The sequence below is a fragment of the Heptranchias perlo genome, chromosome 16 (assembly GCF_035084215.1).
Source record: "Heptranchias perlo isolate sHepPer1 chromosome 16, sHepPer1.hap1, whole genome shotgun sequence".
Classification (NCBI taxonomy): domain Eukaryota; kingdom Metazoa; phylum Chordata; class Chondrichthyes; order Hexanchiformes; family Hexanchidae; genus Heptranchias; species Heptranchias perlo.
This window is the reverse complement of record NC_090340.1, coordinates 61,613,597-61,635,728: the sequence shown is the minus strand read 5'-3', so window position 1 is coordinate 61,635,728 and position 22,132 is coordinate 61,613,597. Positions and strand designations below refer to the sequence as shown.

At 46.4% G+C, this 22,132-nt stretch overlaps 1 protein-coding gene across 1 annotated transcript in view; it reads right to left on the bottom strand.

Moving 5' to 3' along the window:
• LOC137333812 (cadherin-5-like) overlaps window positions 1-21,725 on the bottom strand; it is a 116,891-nt gene extending 95,166 nt beyond the window's left edge. Inside the window, exon 1 of the mRNA XM_067998167.1 lies at window positions 21,700-21,725. Within this exon, the coding sequence (XP_067854268.1) occupies window positions 21,700-21,710 (11 nt within the window). The 5' untranslated portion in view covers window positions 21,711-21,725. The remainder of the gene's footprint in view (window positions 1-21,699) is intronic.
• Window positions 21,726-22,132: the final 407 nt, after the last annotated feature.

Here is a 22,132-nt window from a genome sequence, read left to right as displayed (position 1 = left end):
CTGCAGTGCATCCTGTGGATGGTGCACACTGCAGCCACTGTGCGCCGGTGGTGAAGGGAGTGAATGTTTAGGGTGGTGGATGGGGTGCCAATCAAGCGGGCTGCTTTGTCCTGGATGGTGTCGAGCTTCTTGAGTGTTGTTGGAGCTGCACTCATCCAGGCAAGTGGAGAGCATTCCATCACACTCCTGACTTGTGCCTTGTAGATGGAGGAAAGGCTTTGGGGAGTCAGGAGGTGAGTCACTCGCCGCAGAATACCCAGCCTCTGACCTGCTCTTGTAGCCACAGTATTTATATGGCTGGTCCAGTTAAGTTTCTGGTCAATGGTGACCCCCAGGTTGTTGATGGTGGGGGATTCGGCGATGGTAATGCCGTTGGATGTCATGGGGAGGCGGTTAGACTCTCTCTTGTTGGAGATGGTCATTGCCTGGCATTGGCTGGCACGAATGTTACTTGCCACTTATCAGCCCAAGCCTGGATGTTGGCCAGGTCTTGCTGCATGCGGGCTCGGACTGATTCATTATTTAAGGGGTTGTAAATGGAACTGAACACTGTGCAATCATCAATGAACATCCCCATTTCTGACCTTATGATGGAGGGAAGGTCATTGATGAAGCAGCTGAAGATGGTTGGGCCGAGGACACTGCCCTGAGGAACTCCTTCAGCAATGCCCTGGGGCTGAGATGATTGGCCTCCAACAACCACTACCATCTTCCTTTGTGCTAGGTGTGACTCCAGCCACTGGAGAGATTTCCCCCTGATTCCCATTGACTTCAATTTTACTCGGGCTCCTTGGTGCCACACTTGATCAAATGCTGCCTTGATGTCAAGGGCAGTCACTCTCACCTCACCTCTGAATTCAGCTCTTTTGTCCATGTTTGGACCAAGGCTGTAATGAGGTCTGGAGCCGAGTGGTCCTGGCGGAACCCAAACTGAGCATCGGTGAGCAGGTTATTGGTGAGTAAGTGTCGCTTGATAGCTCTGTCGACGACACCTTCCATCACTTTGCTGATGATTGAGAGTAGACTGATGGGGCGGTAATTGGCCAGATTGGATTTGTCCTGCTTTTTGTGGACAGCACATACCTGGGCAATTTTCCACATTGTCGGGCAGATGCCGGTGTTGTAGCTGTACTGGAACAGCTTGGCTAGAGGCGCAGCTAGTTCTGGAGCACAAGTCTTCAGCACTACAGCCGGGATGTTGTCGGGGCCCATCGCCTTTGCTGTATCCAGTGCACTCTGCCGTTTCTTGATATCACGTGGTGTGAATTGAATTGGCTGAAGACTGGCTTCTGTGATGGTGGGGATATCGGGAGGAGGCTGAGATGGATCATCCACTCGGCACTTCTGGCTGATTATATCCTTCCACCGTCTCTCAGCCCATGAGAGCATCTTACCTGAATGGCTTGGACTGGAGTATTTTCATTCCTCATATGGGCCAGAATCCTGGAATTCCCTGTCCAACACCACTGTGGGAGAACCATTGCCCCAAGATTGCAGCGTTTCAAGAAGGCAGCCCACCACCACCTTCTCAAGGGCAACTGGGGGTGGGCAATAAATACCGGCCTCGCCAGCAACCCCCACCTCCCGAGAACAAATTAAAAATCATCCCACTGAAATATTTAAATTCCAAAATCCATGCTGCAGAAATCTCACTCCAAGTAAAGCAGGTGATGATGTCACATCCTTTATCCACCAGTGGGCATTACATCACCTCAATTATATTAAAGTCTGTGTCAAATAATTTACAGTTGGTATTTCATGATCTTTCCTGAGCTATGAAGTTCATTGTGCTCTGACTTATTTGTGACGTATAAACATATTCGGATGGAACATTAAACCGAGGCCCCGTCTGCTCTCTCAGGTGGACGTAAAAGATCCCATGACAATATTGAAAGACAAGCAAGGGAGTTCTCCCTGGTGCCCTGGCCAATATTTATCTCTCAAACAACATCACTAAAAGGAGATTATCCGATCATTTATCACATTGCTGTTTGTGGGATCTTGCTGTGCGCAAATTGGCTGCCATGTTTCCTACATTACAACAGCGACTACACTTCAAAAAAGTACTGAATTGCTGTGAGGGGCTTTTGGATGTCTTGTGGTCAAGAAAGGCACTAAATAAATGCAGGTCCTTTCTTTAGATTGGGGAGATCCAGCTTCATACTGACATAGGTTAGACAGACTGGGACTTTTTTCCCTGGAGAGTAGGAGGTTTAGGGGTGATCTTATAGAAGTCTATAAAATAATGAGGGGCATAGAAAAGGTAGATAGTCAAAATCTTTTCCCAAAGGTAGGGGAGTCTATAACGAGGGGACATAGATTTAAGGTGAGAGGGGAGATATACAAAAGGGTCCAGTGGGGCAATTTTTTCACTCAAAGGGTGGTGAGTGTCTGGAACGAGCTGCCAGAGGCAGTAGTAGAGGCGGGTACAATTTTGTCTTTTAAAAAGCATTTGGACAGTTACATGGGTAAGATGTCCTTCTAAATGGTAGAGGTCGCGGGTTTGGGAGGTGCTGTCGAAGAAGCCTTGGCGAGTTGCTGCAGTGCATCCTGTGGATGGTACACACTGCAGCCACAGTGCGCCGGTGGTGAAGGGAGTGAATGTTTAGGGTGGTGGATGGGGTGCCAATCAAGCGGGCTGCTTTGTCCTGGATGGTGTCGAGCTTCTTGAGTGTTGTTGGAGCTGCACTCATCCAGGCAAGTGGAGAGCATTCCATCACACTCCTGACTTGTGCCTTGTAGATGGTGGAAAGGCTTTGGGGAGTCAGGAGGTGAGTCACTCGCCGCAGAATACCCAGCCTCTGACCTGCTCTAGTAGCCACAGTATTTATATGGCTGGTCCAGTTAAGTTTCTGGTCAATGGTGACCCCCAGGTTGTTGATGGTGGGGGATTCGGCGATGGTAATGCCGTTGAATGTCAATGGGAGGCGGTTAACTGGACCAGCCATATAAATACTGTGGCTACAAGAGCAGGTCAGAGGCTGGGTATTCTGCGGCGAGTGACTCACCTCCTGACTCCCCAAAGCCTTTCCACCATCTACAAGGCACAAGTCAGGAGTGTGATGGGTATAGAGGGATATGGGCCAAGTGCAGGCAATTGGGACTAGCTTAGTGGTATAAACTGGGCGACATGGACATGTTGGGCCGAAGGGCCTGTTTCCATGTTGTAAACTTCTATGACTCTATGACTCTATACGACTCTGTCACTCGTGGGCACTTGGTCGATCAATGGAGTAAATTCTACGACACTTTGCTCCAGGCACAGAGCTTCACCCAACGGGAGCTCGTATCGGAAATTCGGGCACGGGTGTGTCTGAGTCACAGCCCGCATGAGTTTTGGTCAATTAAATTGTACGGATGGAAAAATGGTGCAAATCGGGAACAGTGACCTCTGTCTCCTGAATTCTTGAGCCGCGGTTCCATTGACCGCACTGGGATGATTAATCTGTAGGATTTGCCCCAGTTTTGTATTTAATGGGCTTCAACCGAGGCAACCGAGGCGAACGGGGCCCTCTGGTGGTGACTTTGCTCATATTGCAGTTGGAAATTGGAGATTAAAAGGGGAAAGAGAGTCATCATGGTCTTGAAATTCGAGCTATAAGAAGAACATAAGAACATAAGAAATTGGAGCAGGAGTAGGGCAATCGGCCCCTCGAGCCTGCTCCGCCATTCAATAAGATCATGGCTGATCTGATCCCAACCACAAATCTAAAGAACACAAGAAGTCGGAGCAGGACCCGGCCACATAGCCCCTGGGCCCTCTCCGCCACCCACAGGGCATTGACCGATCCGAACTCAGCTTCATGTCCAATTTCCTGCCCGTTCCCCATAACCCCTAATTCCCTTTACTTCTAGGAAACTGTCTATTTCTGTTTTAAATTTATCTAATGATGTAGCTTCCACAGCTTCCTGGGGCAGCAAATTCCACAGACCGACCACCCTCTGAGTGAAGAAGTTTCTCCTCATCTCAGTTTTGAAAGAGCAGCCCCTTATTCTAAGATTATGCCCCCTAGTTCTAGTTTCACCCATCTTTGGGAACATCCTTACTGCATCCACCCGATCAAGCCCCTTCACAATCTTATATGTTTCAATAAGATCGCCTCTCATTCTTCTGAACTCCAATGAGTAGAGTCCCAATCTACTCAACCTCTCCTCATATGTCCGCCCCCTCATCCCCGGGATTAACCGAGTGAACCTTCTTTGTACTGCCTCGAGAGCAAGTATGTCTTTTCTTAAGTATGGAGACCAAAACTGTATGCAGTATTCCAGGTGCGGTCTCACCAATACCTTATATAACTGCAGCAATACCTCCTTGTTTTTATATTCTATCCCCCTAGCAATAAAAGCCAACATTCCGTTGGCTTTCTTGATCACCTGCTGCACCTGCATACCAACTTTTTGATTTTCTTGCACTAGGACCCCCAGATCCCTTTGTACTGCAGTACTTTCCAGTCTCTCGCCATTAAGAAAATAACTTGCTCTCTGATTTTTCCTGCCAAAGTGCATAACCTCACATTTTCCAATATTATATTGCATCTGCCAAATCTCCGCCCACTCACCCAGCCTGTCTATATCCCCTTGCAGGTTTTTTATGTCCTCCTCACTCTCTACTTTCCCTCCCATCTTTGTATCATCTGCAAATTTTGATATGTTGCACTCGGTCCCCTCCTCCAAATCGTTAATATAGATTGTAAAGAGTTGGGGACCCAGCACCGACCCCTGTGGAACACCACTGGTTACTGGTTGCCAGTCCGAAAATGAACCATTTATCCCAACTCTCTGCTTCCTGTTCGATAACCAATCCTCCACCCATGCCAGAATATTACCCCCAATCCTGTGATTTTTTATCTTAAGTAATAATCTTTTATGTGGCACCTTGTCGAATGCCTTCTGGAAGTCTAAATACACTATGTCCACTGGTTCCCCTTTATCCACCCTATACGTTATATCCTCGAAGAACGCAAGCAAATTTGTCAGACATGACTTCCCCTTCATAAAGCCATGCTGACTTTGTCCTATTAAATTATGCTTATCTAAATGTTCCGTTACTGTCTCCTTAATAATAGACTCCAAAATTTTACCCACCACAGATGTTAAGCTAACTGGCCTATAATTTCCAGCCTTCTGCCTACTACCCTTTTTAAATAACGGTGTTACATTAGCAGTTTTCCAATCTGCCGGGACCTCTCCTGAGTCCAGGGAATTTTGGAAAACTATCACCAAAGCATCCACAATCCCTACTGCCACTTCCCTCAAGACCCTAGGATGGAAGCCATCAGGTCCAGGGGATTTATCCGCCTTGAGTCCCATTATTTTACTGAGTACCATCTCCTGAGTGATTTTAATCGTATTTAGCTCCTCCCCCCCGAGAGTCCCCTGTTTGTCCAGTGTTGGGATATTCTTAGTGTCCTCTACTGTAAAGACTGAAACAAAATATTTGTTCAGCATTTTTGCCATCTCCATGTTTCCCACCATTAATTTCCCGGTCTCATCCTCTAAGGGACCTATGTTTGCCTTAGCCACCCTTTTTCTTTTTATATAACTATAGAAACTCTTGCTATCTGTTTTTATATTTTTTGCTAATTTCTTTTCATAATCTAACTTCCCTTTCTTAATCAATCCTTTAGTTACTTTTTGCTGTCTTTTGAAGAATTCCCAATCTTCTATCCTCCCACTAAGTTTGGCTACCTTATATGTCCTTGTTTTTAGTCGGATACTATCCTTGATTTCTTTACTTAGCCACGGATGGCTGTCATTTCTTTTACACCCTTTTTTCCTCAGTGGAATATATTTATTTTGAAAGTTGTAAAATAACTCCCTAAATGAACACCAGTGCTCATGTACCGTCTTACCCTTTAATCTATTTTCCCAGTCCACTTTAATCAATTCCGCTCTCATACCATCATAGTCTCCTTTATTCAAGCTCAGTACGCTTGTTTGAGAATCAACCTTCTCACCCTCTAATTGGATATGGAATTCAACCATGTTGTGGTCGCTCGTTCCAAGGGGATCCTTAACTAGGACATTATTAATTAATCCTGACTCATTACACAGGACCAGGTCCAAGGTTGCCTGCCCCCTTGTAGGATCAGTTACATACTGCTCAAGAAATCCATCCCTGATGCACTCAATGAACTCGTCCTCAAGGCTGCTCTGCCCAATTTGATTTGTCCAGTTAATATGATAATTAAAATCCCCCATAATTATGGCTGTTCCCTTATTACATGCCCCGACTATCTCCTGATTAATACTTCTTCCAGCAGAGTTGCAACTATTAGGAGGCCTATATACTACGCCCACTAATGTTTTTTTTCCCTTATTATTCCTTATCTCCACCCAAACTGTTTCATTATCTTGATGCTTTGTCCCAATATCATTTCTCTGTATTACAGTGATTCCTTCCTTTATTAACATAGCCACCCCACCTCCCCTTCCTTCCCGCCTGTCCTTCCTGATTGTTAAATACCCTGGCATATTTAATTCCCAGTCGTTGTCACCCTGCAGCCATGTTTCTGTAATGGCCACAAGATCATACCCATACGTAGTTATTTGTGCCGTTAACTCGTCCATTTTATTACGAATGCTACGTGCATTCAGATAAAGAACTTTCAAATCTGTTTTGTGACGCTTAGTTCCTGCTTTTTCCTTTTTTAACACTTTACCTATTACTCCATACCTTCTGTCCCTTCCTGTTACGCTTTCCTCTCTCTCCCTGCTCAGGTTCCCAACCCCCTGCCACTTTAGTTTAAACCCTCCCCAACAGCACTAGCAAACACTCCTCCTAGGACAGCAGTCCCGGCCCTGCCCAGGTGCAGACCATCCGGTTTGTACTGGTCCCACCTCCCCCAGAACCGTTTCCAGTGTCCCAGGAATTTGAATCCCTCCCCCTTGCACCATTCCTCTAGCCACGTATTCATTTGAAATATCCTCCTATTTCTACTCTGACTAGCACGTGGCACTGGCAGCAATCCTGAGATTACTACCTTTGAGGTCCTATTTTTTAATTTACCTCCTAACTCCCTATATTCTGCTTTTAGGACCTCATCCCCTTTTTTACCTATATCGTTGGTGCCTATGTGCACCACGACAGCTGGCTGTTCGCCCTCCCCCTCCAAAATGTTCTGTAGCCGCTCCGAGACATCCTTGATCCTTGCACCAGGGAGGCAACACACCATCCTGGAGTCTCGGTTGCGGCCGCAGAAACGCCTGTCTATTCCCCTTACAATTGAGTCCCCTATCACTATAGCTCTGCCACTCTTTTTCCTCCCAGCCTGTGCAGCAGAGCTACCCGTGGTGCCAGGAAGTTGGCTGCTGCTGCCTTCCCCTGATAAGTCATCCCCCCCAACAGCATCCAAAGTGGCATATCTGTTTGAGAGGGGGATGGCCACAGGGGACCCCTGCACTACCTGCCTGCATCTCTTACTCTTCCTGGTGGTCACCCATTCACTTCCTGCCTGTATACCCTTTACCTGCGGTGTGACCAACTCGCTAAACGTGCTATCCACGAGTTTCTCTGCAAGGGTACAAGGGCGCCCAATATGGCGGGCGGTGTGCGCGCACAAACTGACCCCCGACTGCACCATGTGCCATATTGGTACAGGCATCAAAAGAGGAGTCCAGGGCCTCCATCTGAAACAAGCTTTAGACTCTTTGCATATGCAAATAAAAAAGAAAGACTTGCATTTATGTGGCACCTTTCATGGCCTCAGAATGTCCCAAAGTGCTTTACAGCCAATGAGACACTTTTGAAGTGTAGTCACTGGTGTAATGTGGGAAACGCGGCAACTATTTTGGGCACAGCAAGATCCCACAAACAGCAAAGAGATAAATGAGTGCATTGTCTGTTTTAGTGGTGTCTGTTGTGGGATAAATATTGGCCTGGAAACCAGGGAGAACATTATCACATTGCTGTCTGTGGGATCTTGCTGTGGGCAAATTGGCTGCCGCGTTTCCTACATTACAATAGTGACTACACTTCAAAAGTACTTCATTGGCTGTGAAGCACTTTGGGATGTCCTGAGGTCGTTAAAGGTGCCATGTAAATGCAAGGCTTTTCTTCCATTTCTTCCAGTCCTTGGAGAGGGTGCAGAGGAGATTTACTAGAATGATATCAGGGATGAGGGACTTCATTATGTGGCGAGATTAGAGAAGCTGGGACTGTTCTCCTCAGAGCAGGGAAGATTAAGGGGAGATTTAACTGAGGTGTTCAAAATTATGAGCAGTCTTCAAATCTGCCGTCATCACCCCCCTCCTCAAAAAACCCACCCTTGACCCCTCTGTCCTTGCAAGCTACCGCCCCATCTCCAACCTCCCTTTCCTCTCCAGAGTCCTTGAACGTGTTGTCACCTCCCAAATCCGTGCCCATCTTTCCTGCAACTCCATCTTTGAATCCCTCCAATCAGGTTTCCGCCCCTGCCACAGTACTAAAATGGCCCTTATCAAAGTCACAAATAGCATCCTGTGTGACTGTGACCGTGGTAATCTATCTCTCCTCAACCTTCTTCGCTTGTCTGCAGCCTTTGACATGGTTGACCACACCATCCTCCTTCAATGACTCTCCTCCGTTGTCCAGCTGGGTGGGACTGCGCTCGCCTGGTTCCATTCTTATCTATCCAGTCATAGCCAGAGAATCACCTGCAATGGCTTCACTTCCTGCTCCCGCAGCATAAATTTTGGAGCCCCCCAAGGATCTATCCTTGACCCCCTCCTATTTCTCATCTACATGCTGCCCCTCGGGGACATCATCCGAAAACACGACGTCAGGTTCCACATGTACGCTGATGACACCCAGCTCTACCTCACAACCACCTCTCTCGACCCCTCCACTGTCTCTCATTTGTCATACTGCTTGTCTGATACTGGATGAGCAAAAATTTCCTCCAACTAAATATTGGGAAGACCGAAGCCATTGTCTTCGGTCCCCGCCACAAACTCCGTTCCCTGACCACCGACTCCATCCCTCTCCCTGGCCACTGTCTGAGGCTGAACCAGACCGTTCGCAACCTTGGTGTCCTATTTGACCCTGAGATGAGCTTCCGACCACATATCCGCTCCATCATCAAGACCGCCGACTTCCACCTCCGTAACATCGCCCGTCTCCGCCCCTCCCTCAGCTCATCTGTTGCTGAAACCCTCTTCCATGCCTTTGTTACCTCTAGACTAGACTATTCTAATGCTCTCCTGACTGGCCTCCCATCTTCCACCCTCCATAAACTTGAGCTCATCCAAAAACTCTGCTGCCCCGTATACTAACTCGCACCAAGTCCCGTTCACCCATCACCCCCTGTGCTCACTGACCTACATTGGCTCCTGGTCCAGGAACACCTCGATTTTAACATTCTCATCCTTGTTTTCAAATCCCTCCATGGCCCCAACCCCTCCCTATCTCTGTAACCTCCTCCAGTCCTACAACCCTCCGAGATCTCTGCGCTCCTCCAATTCTGACTTCTTGAGTATCCCCGATTTTAATCACTCCACCATTGGCGGCTTTGCCTTCAGCTGCCTAGGCCCTAAGCTCTGGAATTCCCTCCCTAAACCTCTCCGCCTCTCTACCTCTCTTTCTCCTCCTTTAATATACTTCTTAAAACCTACCTCTTTGACCAAGCTTTTGGTCACCTGTCCTAATATCTCCTTATGTGGCTCGGTGTCAAATTTTGTTTGAAAATCACTCCTGTGAAGCACCTTGGGATGTTTTATCACGTTAAAGGCGCTAAATAAGAACATTAGAAATAGGAGCAGAAGTCGGTAATTCGGCCCCTCGAGCCTGCTCCGCCATTCAGTAAGACCATGGCTGATCTTCGACCTCGACCCCACTTTCCCGCCCGATCCCCATATCCCTTGATTCCCTTAGAGTCCAAAAATCCATCAATCTCAGCCTTAATATACTCAACGACTGAGCATCCACAGCCCTCCGGGATAGAGAATTCCAAAGATTCACAACCCTCTGAGTGAAGAAATTTCTCCTCATCTTAGTCCAAAATGATCAAGCCCCCTCAGAATCTTATATGTTTCAATGAGGTCACCTCTCATTCTTCTAAACTCCAGAGAGTATAGGCCCATTATACTCAATCTCACCTCATTGGACAACCCTCTCATCCCACGAAATCAATCTAGTGAACCTTGATTGCACCGCCTCTAAGGCAAGTATATCCTCCCTTCGGTAAGGAGACCAAAACTGTTCACAGTACTCCAGGTGAAGTCTCACTAAAGCCCTGTATAATTGCAGCAAGGCTTCCTTACCCTTGTACTCCAACCCCCTTGCAATAAAGGCCAACATACCATTTACATTCCTAATTGCCTGCTGTATCTGCAAGTTAACTTTCTGTGTTTCGTGTACACAGACACCCAAATCCCTCTGAACATCAACATTTAATAGTTTCTCACCATTTAAAAATTATTCTGTTTTTCTATTCGTTCTACCAAAGTGAATAACCTCACATTTCCCCACATTATACTCCATCTGCCACCTTCTTGCCCACTCACCTAATCTGTCTATATCCCTTTGCAGACTCTTTGTGACCTCCTCACAACTTACATTCCCACCTAGCTTTGTGTTGTCAGCAAACTTGGATACATTACACTCGGTCCCTTCATCTAAGGTCATTAATATCGATTGTAAATAGCTGAGGCCCAAGCACTGATCCTTGTGGCCCCCCACTAGTTACAGCCTGCCAACCTGAGAATGACCCGTTTATCCCTACTCTCTGTTTTCTGTCCGTTAACCAATCCTCTATCCATGCTAATATATTACCCCCAACTCCATGAGTTCTTATCTTGTGTAACAACCTTTCGTGTGGCACCTTATCGAATGCCTATTGAAAATCCAAATATACTACATCCACTGGTTCCCCTTTATCTACCCTGCTAGTTACATCCTCAAAAAACTCTAATGGATTTGTCAAACACAATTTCACTTTCATAAAACCATGTTGATTCTGCCTAATCATATTATTATTTTCTAAGTGTCCTGTTACTACGTCCTTAATAATGGATTCCAGCTTTTTCCCGATGGCTGATGTCAGGCTAACTGGCCTGTAGTTTCCTGTTTTCTCTCGCTCTCCTTTCTTGAATAGTGGGGCCGTTCTTGAATCTAGAGGAATTTGGAAGATCACAACCAATGCATCCACTATCTCTGCAGCCACCTCTTTTAGAACCCTTGGATGTAGGCCATCAGGTCCAGGGGATTTGTTGGCTTTTAGTCCCATTAATTTCTCCAGTACTTTTTCTCTGCTGATATTAATTACTTTAAGTTCCTCACTCTCATTAGACGTTTGGTTCCCAACTTTTTCTGGTATGTTTTTTGTGTCTTCTACTCTGAAGATAGATGCAAAATATTTGTTTAACGTCTCTGCCATTTCCTGATTCCCCATTATAATTTCTCCTGTCTCAGCTTCTAAGGGACCCATGTTTACTTTCACCACTCTCTTCCTTTTTATATACTTGTAGAAGCTCTTACAATCTGCTTTTATATTTGTTGCTTGTTTATTCTCATATCCTATTTTCTCCCTCTATCAATTTTTTGATCATCCTTTGCTGGTTTCTAAAACTCTCCCAATCCTCAGCCTTACGACTCTTCTTGGCAACATTATAAGCCTCTTCTTTTAATCTAATACTATCCTTAACTTCTTTAGTCAGCCATGGATGGATCACTTTTCCCATGGAGTTTTTATTTCTCAATAGAATCATAGAATCATAGAAAGGTTACAGCACAGAAGGAGGCCATTCGGCCCATCAAGTCCGCGCCGGCTCTCTGTAAGAGCAATCCAGCTAGTCCCACTCCCCCGCCCTTTCCCCGTAGCCCTGCAATTTTTTTTCCTTCAAGTACTTATCCAATTCCCTTTTGAAAGCCACAATTGAATCTGCCTCCACCACTCTTTCAGGCAGTGCATTCCAGATCATAACCACTCGCTGCGTAAAAAAGTTTTTCCTCATGTCATCTTTGGTTCTTTTCCCGATCACCTTAAATCTGTGTTCTCTGGTTCTCGACCCTTCCGCCAATGAAAACAGTTTCTCTCTATCTACTCTGTCCAGACCCCCTTCATGATTTTGAACACCTCTATGAAATCTCCTCTCAACATTCTCTGCTCTAAGAAGAACAACCCCAGTTTCTCCAGTCTATCCACGTAACTGAAGTCCCTCATCCCTGGAATCATTCTAGTAAATCTTTTCTGCACCCTCTCTGAGGTCTTCACATCCTTCCTAAAGTGTGGTGCCCAGAACTGGACACAATGCTCCAATAGTGTTTTGTAAAGGTTCATCATAGCCTCCTTGCTTTTGTACTCTAAGCCCAGGATCCTGTATGCTTTTTTAACCATTTTCTCAACTTGCCCTGCCATCTTCGACAATCTGAACACATACACCCTCAGGTGGAATGGAATATATATTCGTTGAGAATTATGGAATATTTGTTTAAATGTTCACCATTGCTTAGAACCATAGAACCATAGAAAAGATACAGCACAGAAAGGGGCCATTCGGCCCATCGTGTCCGCGCCGGCTCGAAGAACAACCAGGTGCCCATTCTAATCCCGCCTTCCAGCACTCGGTCCGTAGCCCTGCAACTTACAGCACTTTAGGTGCAGGTCCAGGTACTTTTTAAAAGAGTTGAGGGTCCCTGCCTCTACCACCAATTCGGGCAGCGAATTCCATACACCCACCGCCCTCTGGGTAAAAAAGTTTTTCCTCGTGTCCCCTCTAATCCTTCCGCCAATCAGCTTAAATCTATGTCCTCTAGTTCTTGAACTCTCCGCTAGGGGAAACAGGTACTTCCTGTCTACTCTATCTGGGCCCCTCATAATTTTGTACACCTCAATCAAGTCTCCCCTCAGCCTCCTCTGCTCCAAGGAAAACAACCCCAGCCTATCCAATCTCTCCTCGTAGCTGCAATTTTCAATCCCTGGCAACATTCTTGTAAATCTTCTCTGCACTCTCCCCAGAGCAATTACGTCCTTCCTGTAATGTGGTGACCAGAACTGCACACAATACTCCAGCTGTGGCCTTATCAATGTTTTATACAGTTCCATCATTACATCCCTGCTTTTGTATTCTATACCTCGGCTAATAACGGAGAGCATTCCGTATGCCTTCTTCACAACCTTATCTACCTGTACTGCCACCTTCAGGGACCTGTGCACATGCACTCCAAGGTCTCTCACTTCCTCTACCCCTCTCAATATATTCCCGTTTACTGCGTATTCCCTTTTACTGATTGCCCTCCCTAAGTGCATTACCTCACACTTCTCCGGGTTGAACTCCATTTGGCACTTTTCCGCCCACTCCACCAACCCATTGATATCTTCTTGGAGTCTACAGCTATCCTCTTCACTATGAACTACATGGCCAATTTTTGTGTTGTCTGCAAATTTGCCAATCGTGTCCCCTACATTCAAGTCCAAATCATTAATATATACCACAAACAGCAAGGGACCCAACACTGAGCCCTGTGGCATACCACTGGAAATGGATTTCCATTCGCAAAGACATCCATCGACTTTTACCCTTTGTTTCCTGTTACTGAGCCAATTTTGGATCCAATTTGCCACATTTCCCTGTATCCCATGGGCTTTTACCTTTCTGACCTGTCTGCCATGTGGGACCTTGTCAAATGCCTTACTAAAATCCATGTGGACAACATCCACTGCACTACCCTCATCAATCCTCCTTGTCACTTCCTCAAAGAATTCAATCAGATTTGTAAGGCATGACGTTCCCTGAACAAATCCATGCTGACTATCCCTGATTAAACCATGCCTTTCCAAGGGACAGTTTATCCTATCTCTCAGTATTGATTCACATAGTTTGCCCACCACCGAGGTAAGACTGACCGGCCTATAATTGTTCGGCCTTTCCCTCGTACCCTTTTTAAACAATGGTACTACGTTTGCCGTCTTCCAGTCCTCCGGTACCTCCCCTGTATCTGGTGAGGATTGGAAAATGATCCTCAGAGCATCCGCTATTTCCTCCCTGGCTTCCTTCACTAGCCTGGGAAACAATCCATCCGGCCCTGGTGACTTATCAACTTTCAAGGATTCCAGTCCCTCTAGTACTTCCTCTCTCGTAATGTTTACCTTATCCAATATTTCACACCTCTCCTCTTTAACTACTATGTTCAGATCATCCCTTTCCTTTGTGAATACGGAGACAAAATATTTATTTAAAACCCTACCCACATCCTCTGCATCTACACACAAGTTACCCTTATCATCCCTGATAGGTCCCACCTTTTCCTTAGCTATCCTCTTGTTCTTAATGTACTGAGAAAACACCTTTGGGTTTTCTTTGATCTTACTAGTTAATATTTTTTCATGCCCTCTCTTTGCTTTCCTTATTTCCTTTTTTACATCATCCCTGTACTTTCTATACTCCTCTCGGCTTTCTGCAATATTTCGTTTTCTGTGACAGTCATAAGCTTTCTTTCTCTGCTTTATCTTGCCCCGTATACTTCTAGACAACCAGGGGGCTCTAAATTTGGCAGTGCCACCCTTTTTCTTTGAGGGGACGTGTCTGCATTGTACCTGTAGAATTTCACTTTTTAGTGCCTCCCACTGGCTTGCCACTGATTTCTCCTCAAGTAGTTGTGTCCAGTCCACTTCTGCCAAATCACCTCTTAGTTCTGTAAAATTTGCCTTCCCCCAATTTAAAACGTTTACTCCTGATTTAACTCTGCCCTTTTCCATAGTAATGCTAAAACTAACTGAATTGTGGTCACTATCCCCAATATCACTTCACTGTCACTTCACCCACTTGCCCATCTTCATTTCCCAGGACTAAATCTAGAATTGCATCCCCTCTTGTTGGGCTTGTCACGTGGCTAAAAAAGTTCTCCTGGACACCGATCAAGAATTTTGTGCCCTCTGTGCCCCTCACACTGTTTGAATCCCAGTTGATGTTAGGGTAGTTGAAGTCCCCTACTATAATTGCCCTCTTATTTTTGCACTCAGAAATTTGCCTACATATTTGTTCTTCTATCTCCCTTTCGCTATTCGGGGGTCTATAGTACACTCCTAGTAGTGTGACTGCCTCTTTTTTATTTCTTAGCTCAACCCATATGGCCTCGATTGATGGTCCATTTAGCATATCATCCCTTCTCACAACTGTAATTGATTCTTTAACCAATAATGCTACCCCTCTCCATTTTTATCACCCACTCTATCCTGCCTGAAAACTTTATATCCAGGGATATTGAGCTGCCAATTATCCCCCTCTTTAAGCCAGGTTTCCGTTATAGCAATGATGTCATGCTGCCATGTGTCTATCTGCCGTGATATATTTTAATCTAATTTACCAATCTACCTTAGCCAACTCGCCCCATAATTGGTTTTGTTTAAGTTTAAGACTCTAATTTTTGACGTAAGTATATCACTCTAAAACTCAACATGAAATTCTATCATATTATGATCACTCTCCCCCAGAGGATCCTTTACTATGAAATTACTGATTAACCCTGTCTCATTACACAAGACAGGATCTAAAATGGCTTGTTCCCTGGTTGGTTTCACACGTATTTATCTAGAAAACTGTCTCATAGAAACATAAAAAATAGGAGCAGGACTAGGCCATTCGGCCCTTCGAGCCTGCTCCACCATTCAATATGATCATGGCTGATCCTCTATCTCAGTACCCATATTCCCGTGCTCTCCCCATATCCCTTGATGCCTTTTGTGCATAGAAATCTATCTGTCTCCTTCTTAAATATATTCAGTGATTGGCCTCCACAGCCTTCTAGGGTAGAGAATTCCACAAGTTCACCACCCTCTAAGTGAAGAAATTTCTCCTCATTTCAGTCCTAAATGTCCTACCCCGTATCCTGAGACTGTGACCCCTGGTTCTGGACCCCCCCAGCCAGGGGAAATATCCTCCCTGCATCCAGTCTGTCCAGCCCTGTCAGAATTTTATACGTTTCAATGAGATCCCCTCTCATTCTTCTAAACTCTCTGATGCATTCCATGAACTCGTCCTTGAAACTACCTTTGCCAATTTAATTTGCCCAGTCTATATGAAGATTAAAGTCACCCATGATTATTGCATTACTTTTGTTGCAAGCTTTTCTTATTTCTTGATTAATACCCTGACCAACGGTATAGCTACTGTTAGGAAACTATTCCCACCAGTGTTTCCTGCCCCTTGTTATTTCTTACCCAGACTGATTCCACTTCCTGATCTTCCAAGCCAAGATCCCCTCCCACTTATCTCATCCTTTATTATCAGGGGCTACCCCCACCCACCTTTTCCATTCTGCCTGTCTTTTCGAAAAGTCCAGTGCCCTGGAATATCTAGTTCCCGACCTTGGTCACCCTGCAACCACGTCTCAGTGGATCAAACCCATTTATCTCTTATTTGTGCCACTAATTCGTCTATCTTGTTATGAATGCTTCGTGCGTTCAGATAAAGCGATTTTAATTTTAACTTTTTACTATTTTTCTCTGATTTGACCTTATTCACTGAGGCACTGTTACCGTTAAACTCTCTGTCCCTTCCTGTCGCACTCTGCTTATCTTTACCCAAATTGCTACGTTGCATATCAATGCAAGCTGTTGTTGTTGTTGTTGTTGTTGTTGTTGTTGTTGGACAGTGTAACTCGGGAGACACTGTTTCCAGTGATGGGAGGGTCAGTAACCAAAGGACACAGGTTTAAGATAATTGGCAAAATAGCCAGAGGTGAGAGGAGGAGAAATGTTTTTACGCAGCCAGTTGTTCTGATCTGGAATGCGCTGCCTGAAAGGGCGGTGGAAGCAGATTCAATAATAACTTTCAAAAGGGAATTGGATAAATACTTGAAAAGGAAAAAATTTGCAGGGCTCTGGGGGAAAGAGCAGGGGGAGAGTGGGAGTAATTGGACAGCCCTTTCAAAAGAGCTGGCACAGGCACGATGGGCCGAGTGGCTTCCTTCTGTGCTGTAAGATTCTATGATTCTATTTGATGGGGATACTGTGTGATGTTTGCAAGGGTCAGGGGGTCAAAGACTATATTATCGTCTCACATCATTTTCTCGTTCTGACTCACCAATGAGTTAAACTTACTTTGTGGAACCAACTTAATGTTCAAAAAAAGATCAGAGAAAGAACAAAAAAAAACGAGGTAAATCTTGTTGCCTTATGGATTAAACAAAAATAGCTTCAGGGAATGTTTTCAAAGAATGAAAGTAGCGAACCAGAAAGGTTGTAACGGTGGGAGAAAGGTCCAGCTAGTGGGAGTTTCAGACATAAAATATAAATAGTCCATTGGATAGATAGTTAACCTTTGCAGCAAGTGAGGCCTGTAAGTAATCAAAAGGGCTAATGGAATGTTGGCCTTTATCTCAAGGGGGGCTGGATTACAAAGGGGAGGAAGTGATGCTTCATTTGTGAAGAGCCTTGGTCAGACCCCATCTGGAATACCGGGTTCAGTTTTAGAAACATAGGGACATATGAACAGGAGTTGGCCATTCAGCCCCTCGGGCCTGTTCTGACATTCTATTAGATCATGGCTGATCTGTACCTCAATTCCACTGAGTCACCTTTGCTCCCATTCCCGTGTTACCCTTATCTAACAAAAATCTATCGATCTCAGTCTTAAAAATTTCAATTGTCCCCCAGCATCCACAGCCTTTTGTGGGGGGAGTGTTCCAGATTTCCACTACCCTTTGTGTGAAGAAGTGCTTCCTGATTTCACCCCTGGGAAAACTCAAAGGAATACAAGCCAAGTTATATACTTAAAAAGGAAAACTTTTCAGGGCTATGGAGAAAGAGCAGGACAGGCGACCAAACGCTTGGTCAAAGAGGTAGGTTTTAAGGAGCGTCTTGAAGGAGGAGAGAGAGGCGGAGAGGTTTAGGGAGGGAATTCCAGAGCTTAAGGCCCAGGCAACTGAAGGCACGGCCGCCAATGGTGGAGCGATGGAAATCGGGGATGCGCAATAGGCCAGAATTGGAGGAGCGCAGAGATCTCGGAGAGTTGTAGGGCTGGAGGAGGTTACAGAGATAGGGAAATAGATTCTATCACTAATCTTTTTCTCACAGTGGATATCCCCCCACCTGGAGAATTGGAGGACAGGTTGCAACGGACGAATTAGTGGCCAGGGCTGGTATCCAGGGTGCCTGAGATATGTTTCCAGTGGCATGGGTGCCCGACCATGATATTCAAATCCAGTGACCTCCTCCTGACCCCTCAAGCTTTGGCAGCGTCAGTCCTGGAGGTCACAGGCGGCCACAACCGACGCTAATACTTGGGACGGACGGTCCAAGTGTTTTCTGTTCCTCGTTTTCAAGCATTGGTCACTGAGGCTCATGAACTCTCCTCTTTGTACCTCCTACCCTGCCTTTCTTCCTTCTCGCATCCTTACTCAAAGCACCATCTCTTCTCATCCATTGGTAACACTCTTCCCTCTGGAGGCAAAAGGTTGAGGGTTCGAGCCCCGCTCCAGAGACTTGAGCAGAAAAATCTAGGCTGACACTCCCAGTGCCAGTACTGAGGGAGTGCTGCACTGTCGGAGGTGCTGTCTTTCAGATGAGACGTTAAACCGAGGCCCCGTCTGCCCTCTCAGGTGGACACAAAAGATCCCATGGCCACTATTTCGAAGAAGAGCAGGGGAGTTCTCCCCGGTGTCCTGGCCAATATTTATCTCCCAACCAACATCACCAAAACAGAGTATCTGGTCATTATCTCGTTGCTGTTTGTGGGATCTTGCTGTGCGCAAATTAGCTGCTGTGTTTCCTACATTACAACAGTGACTACGCTTCAAAAATACTTCATTGGCTGTAAAATGCTTTGGGATGTCCTGAAGGTATATAAATGCAAAAAAAAAAGTTGCCTTGCAAAAAGCAGACTCGGGTGTTCAGAGAGATTTGGGTGTCCTTGTCACAAAACACAGAAAGTTAACATGCAGGTACAGCAAGCAGTTAGGAAGGCAAATGGCATGTTGGCCTTTATTGCAAGGGGGTTGGAGTACAAGAGTAAGGAAGTCTTACTACAGTTGTACAGGGCTTTGGTGAGACCTCACCTGGAGTACTGTGTACAGTTTTGGACTCCTTATGTAAGGAAGGACATACTTGCTTTAGAGACGGTGCAACGAAGGTTCACTAGATTGATTCCTGGGATGAGAGGGTTGTCCTGTGAGGAGAGATTGAGTAGAATGGGCCTATACTCTCTGGAGTTCAGAAGAATGAGAGGTGATCTCATTGAAACGCATAAAATTCTTAGAGGGCTTGACAGGGTAGATGCTGAGAGGCTGTTTCCCTGGCTGGAGAATCTAGAATTAGGGGACATAGTCTCAGGCTAAGGGGTTGGACATTTAGGACTGAGATGAGGAGGAATTTCTTCACTCAGAGGGCTGTGAATCTTTGGAATTCTCTACCCCAGAGGGCTGTGGATGCTGAGTCGTTGAGTATCTTCAAGGCCGAGATGGATAGATTTTTGGACTCTCGGGGAATCAAGGGACATGGGGATCGGGCGGGAAAGGGGAGTTGGGGTCGAAGATCAGCCATGATCTTATTGAATGGCGGAGCAGGCTCAGAGGGGCCGTACGGCCCACTCCTGTTTCTCATGCTCTTATGTCGACTCCTGGAATAATGCGGCATTGAGCCTAAACTACCACCAGAGGGCAGTGCCCCACCATGTTACAATGGGGCTTCTCCCCTCGGCCCTCGTGAAAGGAGCCGTTGGTTTTCCAGATATTCCCCAAACGGCCATCTCCGAGTCCTAAAACCTGCGGCTCTGTCACTCTGCAGCAATTCATCACTTAAAGAATATATTTAAAACAGCATTTGTTAGATTTCAGCTCAGTGCCCTGACCCTGATCCAGCACCTCCCTGACAGGAACAACTCATTAAATCGCAATTTATACCTCCTGACAATTTGATTTGTCAATAGCGATTTTTTTTTGTTTGTTTTGTTTTCTTTTCTCTCATTCGGGGAGAATGTCTTTTATCCATGGCCGCTTCTGTGGTCAGAAAGACGGAGGGAGAGAGGGAAGGAGGGAGGGAAGGAGAGAGGGAGGGAGAGAGGGAAGGAAGGAGAGAGGGAAGGAGGGAGGGAAGGCGGGAGGGAGGGAGGGAAGGAGAGAGCGAGGGAAGGAGGGAGGGAGGGAGGGAGGGAAGGAGAGAGAGAGGGAAGGAGGGAGGGAGGGAATGGGAGAGAGAGGGAAGGAAGGAGGGAAGGAGGGAGGGAGGGAAAGAGGGAAGGAGAGTGAGGGAAGGAGGGAGAGAAGGCGGGAGGGAGGGAGGGAGGGAGGGAAGGAGGGAAAGAGGGAGGGAGGGAGGGAAGGAGAGAGAGAGGGGAAGAGGGAGGGAAGGCTCGGAAACATTGTACCCTGTCGGTGGGATTTAAGTTAATGTTTTTTAATGTGACGCGATGTCACGCTGATTATAGATCTTTCCTTCGTTCTACTTTGGTTTCATGAGAGAGAGAGAGAGAGAGGAGGGGGGAGGAGAGAGAGAGAGAGAGAGAGAGGAGGGGGGGGAGGAGAGAGAGAGAGAGAGAGAGGAGGGGGGGGAGGAGAGAGAGAGAGAGGAGGGGGCGAGGAGAGAGAGAGAGAGAGAGAGGAAAACATTTTGGTTTCAGGATGGCGTTTTAATTGAAAGAAAGCAGAACCAGGTTCGTCCAGCTTCCTGGTGAAGCAGGTACAGCGGTGGGGAGGGGGGAGTTGGGGGGGTCAGGCCAACGCTACTCGAAGAGGCACAGGGAGAGGCACTGGGAGGGCAGCCCTGAACTTAGGTAAGTATTTAAGATAGCTTGAAAGGCCTAGTTGGGAGTTACACCCTCGAGGCAGGTCCCAGGTTTGATTCATGGATGCATGTAAGGGGAAGCTGGATAAGGACATGAGGGGAAAAGGAATAGAAGGATATGTTGATAGGGTGAGATGAAGTAGGGAGGGAGGAAGCTCGTGTGGAGCATAAAAACCGGCACGGACCTGTTGGGCCGAATGGCCTGTTTCTGTGCTGTAAATTCTGTGTACTGTGTCACTGAGAGCAAAGAGGTAGAAACTGCTTCCTCTGTCAAGTGGGTCGGTAACCAAAGGCCATAGATTTTAAATAATCGGCAAAAGACCTAGAATCATAGAATCATAGAATGGTTACATCACAGAAGGAGGCTATTCGGCCCATTGAGCCCCTGCCAGCTCTTTGTAAGAGCAATAAAGTTAGTCCCATCCCCCGCTGTTTCCCCACAGCCCTGCAAGTTTTTTCCCTTCAAGTATTTATCCAATTCCTTTTTGAAAGTTACTATTGAATCTGCTTCCACCGCCCTTTCAGGCAGCACATTCCAGATCATAACAACTCACTGAGTAAAAAAATGTTTCCTCATTTCGCCTCTGGCTCTGTTGCTGATCACCTTAAATCTGCGCCCTCTGGTTACCGACCCTTCTGCCACTGGAAACAGTTTCTCCCTATTTACTCTATCAAAGCTGTTCATAATTTTGAACACCTCTATTAAATCTCCCCTTAACCTTCTCTGCTCTGAGGAGAACAATCCCAGCTCCTCCAGTCTCTCCACATAACTGAAGTCCCTCACCCCTGGTACCATTCTAGTAAATTTCTTCTGCACCCTCTCTCTAAGGCCTCGACATCCTTCCTAAAGTGTGATGAGGTTATCTGGCCAGGTAAGTGCTGGGTGGGGTGGGGGCAGTTGCGGGGAGCAGGGGAGGGGAAAGGGTCTGAGGAGCTCGTGGTCGCGGGAAAGGGAAGGAGAGGCACTCCTGGCCCACTAGGAAACCTTTAAAACATCGCTTACCGGGGCCTCATCCCGCTCCGTGCACGACCCACGCGGGGTTAAAGTTCACGTCGGGGTCCGAAGGACGTCATCGAACCCTGACCTTTGAATGTTGTCAAGGCCCTCGTCTGCCTGGGTTGAGGGACTTCCAAACGGCCCCTGTCAAAATGGCACGGGGCACGATCGCGATGAGTACCTCTCTCCATAGGGGGTTGCCAACTCTGGTTGGGGGTATTCCTGGAGGTTTCATCACATGGCCTCCCATCCCTCCCCCACACTCCCGCCATTGGTCCAAATTCCGGGTGCCACGGCCTTCCCACGGCCAATTGGAAAGGGTACAAACTCTTTTGTTACCCAATTGGATTAATCTTGACTGCCAGTCAAACAGCCTTTTCTCCCCTGTCTTCAATATTTCTATAACTAATAATTGAAAATGTTCAAAGAAAATTTAAAA